Source organism: Carlito syrichta, unplaced genomic scaffold (genome assembly GCF_000164805.1).
Source record: "Carlito syrichta isolate Samal-C Ts95f unplaced genomic scaffold, Tarsius_syrichta-2.0.1 Scaffold311524, whole genome shotgun sequence".
Classification (NCBI taxonomy): domain Eukaryota; kingdom Metazoa; phylum Chordata; class Mammalia; order Primates; family Tarsiidae; genus Carlito; species Carlito syrichta.
The window spans coordinates 1-5200 of record NW_007255620.1 but is presented as its reverse complement, the minus strand read 5'-3'; the positions used below and the strand labels follow the sequence as shown (position 1 = coordinate 5200).

Genomic DNA, 5200 nt, shown 5'->3' with positions numbered 1-5200 from the left:
CTCACCTCAGCCTCCCAAAGGCGCGGGATTACAGGCTGAGCCACCGAGCCCGGCGCAACAAGTGATTTTTTAAAGGGGCTTGCTCCTCATGCTTTAAGGATTGTGGCATTTTCCAACAAGGAGGCAGTGGAGGGAATTACTTCTAGGATGCTATAAGCTAGGGCATGAAGCATCTTCTAGGGAAAAAAGTGCATGGGAGGGAAGTCCGTATGCAGGTCTTCCTGGTGCAGCGCTGAGGATTTTCCTTCTCTCTTTTTTAAATTAACAAATACAAATCTTTCATCATCAATCCTATTTTTTTTTAGTTGGAGTCTTACTCAGTCGCCCAGACTGGAGTGCAGTGGCTGCTGCAGCCTTGCCTGCTGGGCTCCGGTGATGCTTCTGCTTCAGCCTTCCAAGTAGCCGGAATTACAGGCATGCGCTATCACGCCTGGCTGATTTTTTTATTTATTGTAGAGATGAGGTCTCGCTGCCCAGGTGGGTCTCGAACCCGCGGGCTCAGGCAATCCACTGACCTCAGCCTCCCAAAGGCGCGGGATTACAGGCTGAGCCACCGAGCCCGACTAAACCTATTGTTTATCTGACATAATTGTTTAGGATTATACAGAGTAAAGGAAAAACGGGTAAGTAGCTGTAAAACCTAGGGTAGAAACATAACCTGGAACCAGACATGCATAAATAAAGCCCAGGGTACTTGGAACAGTATGGCAAAAACCTCTAAGTCCCAACTTGGAATTCAGGTTCTACATTTTTGTTGAACTGATGTTTTTCCCAACCCTCAAGTACCTTTAGTTAAGCTGGTAACTTACAAATTTCCCAGTATGTTGACCCATGAAATTAAGTGTGGTGGAGTGAAGATTAATAAAGTAACACATAAAGTTATTGCCTGGTACATTAGGGTACTCAAATATTGAGGTCTTTGGACTATTCAGGTACCATACTCTTAGAGGACTCCTCCTCACTGGGGTACCTAAAATGTAAGTGATAACTGCTACAAATGTAATTTTTCTTTTAGTTGGAGTCTCACTCTGTTGCTGGAGTGCAGTGGCATGCTCACAGCCACTGCAGCCTCGACCTGCTAGGTTCAGGCAATTCTCCCGCCTCAGCTTTCCAAGTAGCTGGAACTACAGGCACGCACTACCATGCCCAACTCACTTTTTGATTTGTAGAGACAAGGTCTTGCCATGTTGCCCAGACTGGTCCCAAACCCTTGGGCTCAGGCAGTCCTCTCACCTCTGCCTTCCAAAATGCTAGGATTACAAGTATGAGCCACCATGCACACCCAAGAATGTAACATTTTGATTGTAACATCTTCTCAGAAATAACTTTGAACAGAGAAGCATCAAGCCAAACCTTTACACTTTATTTAGTACAGACAGGGTCTTGCTGTTGCCCAGGCTGGTTTCAAACTCCTGACACTCCCAAAGTGCTGGGATTACAGGTATGAGTCACTCCATTTGGTGCAAAGCTCTTGTATTTCATAAGAACCAAGGATCAGAGCAAACATATTTGTGCATAACTCAGCAAGCCAGGGCATGTACTCCACCCTTTTCACTGTCCCTGACATCTCAGATGTACCTACAGAAGTTAGGAGGACAGCCCTCCCACCTAACTGCCTCTTCTTTTTTGCCCACTTCTGCAGGAACACCTCCCACCCACCAGACTCTCTTGAGGCCAACCTCACACAGGTCCACCCCAGTACTGACCTAGAGGACACACTGCCAAGCGTTTTTAACTTTTTCTGGACCCACAGGCTTAACCCACTCAGAATAAACAAGTTTTACTGAGGGGTTACATTTACCTAACACAAATGGATCACCTCACAGTACCATATTGTGGGGAGCTGATGAGATGTGGGGAGCAAATGAGCACTGTCCAAAGAGCAGGCCTTGAGCAAGGTCAGGCCCCAAGCGTAGGCAAGGCCTCACTGGTTGCTCTGCATCCTAGCCAAAGAGCAAGGGTTGCAGCCTGCTACATGGAACGGAGTCTCAGAGCCCACACATCCGGAGACATGTGGGGGGAAGAGCACCATCACTGTAGCAGACCTTGAGCAAGGCAAGGTCCCAAGCATAGGCAAGGTCTTGTTTGGTTGCTCTGCATCTTAGCCAAAGAGCAATGGTTACAGCCTGCTACACAGAATGGTGTCTCAGATGCCCACACATCCGGGTGCACATAGTACAGATAAAGTCTTAGCAACAACAAGATAACTGCAGAACAGCTTGCCATTTAGGTAGCGATAAAATTCCACTATAGCTCCCTCACAGACCTTGAATCCTTTCCAACTTCCTTTGTGCTTAATTATAAAATAAACGTGCTGAGCTAGTTTGGGGCCACTTCTCCATCAGAGGAAAGCATCCCACCTGGCCCCAGCTTTTCTTTATTTCTTTGTGTCTGTGTATTTCTTAATCTCTCGCCACTCTCTCTTGGAACCCTCAAGGCAGCCATGCGGGTCATGGCACCACATAGCAATACTTCTCCCGTCTCTGCCCTTACTTGAGGCAAAAATGTCACCCAACTTTAGACACTATACGAAGAAAAAACTATACAGACCATACTATTCTCAAAATAGGCACATGAAACCCCTTGAATTTTTTTGTTTATTTACTTTGAGGTAACCAACTAAAAAAATGGCCTGAGTTCAGTGCATTACAAAGAAAATGGACAAAATATGGCAGTATAAATTTGTCTATATTTACATACTGGAAAAAAGAAGCAAGTTCAGAACGTCACTAAAAAAGTTTTTAACTTTAACATTGTAAACAAAATGGAAAGTTGAGAACTGACAAATGGGAGACATATAAGGAAATGCAAAGTCTTGAGTCTTAACTATCACCAAAACAAAAATGACAATCTTGGTAACGGCCCCTAATCCACCTCCTCAATGGTGGGGCCAGACCCAGGGCCCCCCTTGGGGCCCTGAGCCCCGAAACCGCCAGGCCCAGGGCCACCCGCACCCTGGTACAGTCCGCTGATGATGGGGTTACACACCTGCTCCAGCTCCTTCCTCTTGTGCTCAAACTCGTCCTTCTCAGCCAGGGTGTTGGCGTCCAGCCAGGAAATGACCTCCTGGCACTTGTCCAGCACCTTCTTCTTGTCCGCCTCGCTGATCTTGCCCTTGAGCCCCTCATCCTCCACGGCGCTCTTCATGTTGAAGGCGTACGACTCCAGGGCATTCTTGGCCGAAACCCTCTCGCGCTGCACCTCGTCCTCCGCTTTGTACTTCTCCGCTCGTGCACCATGCGCTCGATCTCCTCCTTGCTCAGGCGGCCCTTGTCGTTGGTGATGGTGATCTTGTTGGCCTTGCCTGTGCTCTTGTCCGTGGCCGTGACGTTCAGGATGCCATTGGCGTCGATGTCAAAGGTCACCTCGATCTGGGGCACGCCCCTGGGGGCCGGGGGGATGCCGCTCAGCTCGAAGCGCCCCAGCAGGTTGTTGTCCTTGGTCATGGCCCTCTCGCCCTCGTACACCTGGATCAGCACGCCGGGCTGGTTGTCGGAGTAAGTGGTGAAGATCTGCGTCTGCTTGGTGGGGATGGTGGAGTTGCGCTTGATCAGGGCGGTCATCACGCCGCCGGCCGTCTCCAGCCCCAGCGACAGGGGCGCCACGTCCAGCAGCAGCAGGTCCTGCACGTTCTCGGACTTGTCCCCCATCAGGATGGCTGCCTGCACCGCCGCGCCGTACGCCACCGCCTCGTCGGGGTTGATGCTCTTGTTGAGGTCGCGCCCGTTGAAGAAGTCCTGCAGCAGCTTCTGCACCTTGGGGATGCGGGTGGAGCCGCCCACCAGGACCAGGTCGTGGATCTGGGCCTTGTCCAGCTTGGCGTCGCGCAGGGCCTTCTCCACGGGCTCCAGGGTGCCCCGGAACAGGTCGGAGCACAGCTCCTCGAACCTCGCCCTGGTGATGGACGTGTAGAAGTCGATGCCCTCGAACAGGGAGTCGATCTCCAGGCTGGCCTGGGTGCTGGACGACAGGGTCCTCTTGGCCCTCTCGCAGGCGGTGCGCAGTCGCCTCACGGCCCGCTTGTTCGGGCTGATGTCCTTCTTGTGCTTCCTCTTGAACTCCTCCACGAAGTGGCTCACCAGCCGGTTGTCGAAGTCCTCCCCGCCCAGGTGGGTGTCCCCGGCCGTGGCCTTCACCTCGAAGATGCCGTCGTCGATCGTCAGGATGGACACGTCGAAGGTGCCCCCGCCCAGGTCAAAGATGAGCACGTTGCGCTCCCCCTTGCCGGTCCTGTCCAGCCCGTAGGCGATGGCGGCGGCCGTGGGCTCGTTGATGATCCGCAGCACGTTGAGCCCCGCGATCACCCCCGCATCCTTGGTGGCCTGGCGCTGCGAGTCGTTGAAGTAGGCCGGCACGGTGATCACCGCGTTGGTCACCGGGTAGCCCAGGTACGCCTCGGCGATCTCCTTCATCTTGGTCAGCACCATGGACGAGATCTCCTCGGGGTAGAACGCCTTGGTCTCCCCCTTGTAGCTCACCTGCACCTTGGGCTTGTCACCGTCGTTGATCACCTGGAAGGGCCAGTGCTTCATGTCCGACTGCACCACCGGGTCGCCGAACTTGCGGCCGATCAAGCGCTTCGCGTCAAACACGGTGTTCTGCGGGTTCAGCGCCACCTGGTTCTTGGCCGCATCCCCGATGAGCCGCTCGGTGTCCGTGAAGGCCACGTAGCTGGGCGTGGTGCGGTTGCCCTGGTCGTTGGCGATGATCTCCACCTTGCCGTGCTGGAACACCCCCACGCAGGAGTAGGTGGTGCCCAGGTCGATGCCGATCGCCGTGGTTTTGGCCATGTCGGTGCCCTGCTCCCGGGTTCTGCTCTCAGACGCGGGCCGGAGAACGGCGGACGGGATCAGCAACAGGCGCTCGGTCCCTTCTGAAAGCTGGAAACTGAACTCGCCGGAGTCGGTACCGCGCAGATTCGCCGGGGTGCTGCCGCGACTCGCTCTCGGGAAACGGGACTTCGGTCGCAGACCCCCTGGGGCTCGCTGTTTCCAAAACTGCGCGCTCAACCCCTTTTATAACTCAAGGTCAGACCCCGCCTTTTCCCTTCTCAGCCAATCAACGAGCTCGTCGAGGCTGCCAGGTCGGGAATATTCCAGGGGTTTCGCCTCCGGTCCTGCCCCCGTGCTTCATTGGACCAATCAGAGGCCAGGGTCCCGCCCTCCGCCGAACTCTCCAGACTCTTCTGGGATTCACTGGA

At 53.7% G+C, this 5200-nt stretch overlaps 1 protein-coding gene across 1 annotated transcript in view; it reads right to left on the bottom strand.

The window, feature by feature from the left end:
- Positions 1-4987, bottom strand: part of LOC103271292 (heat shock 70 kDa protein 1-like) — a 17142-nt gene extending 12155 nt beyond the window's left edge. Inside the window, 2 exon segments of the mRNA XM_021717925.1 lie at positions 2897-3233; positions 3236-4987. Of these exon segments, the coding sequence (XP_021573600.1) occupies positions 2897-3233; positions 3236-4790 (1892 nt within the window). The 5' untranslated portion in view covers positions 4791-4987.
- Between the last annotated feature and the right edge of the window lie 213 nt (positions 4988-5200).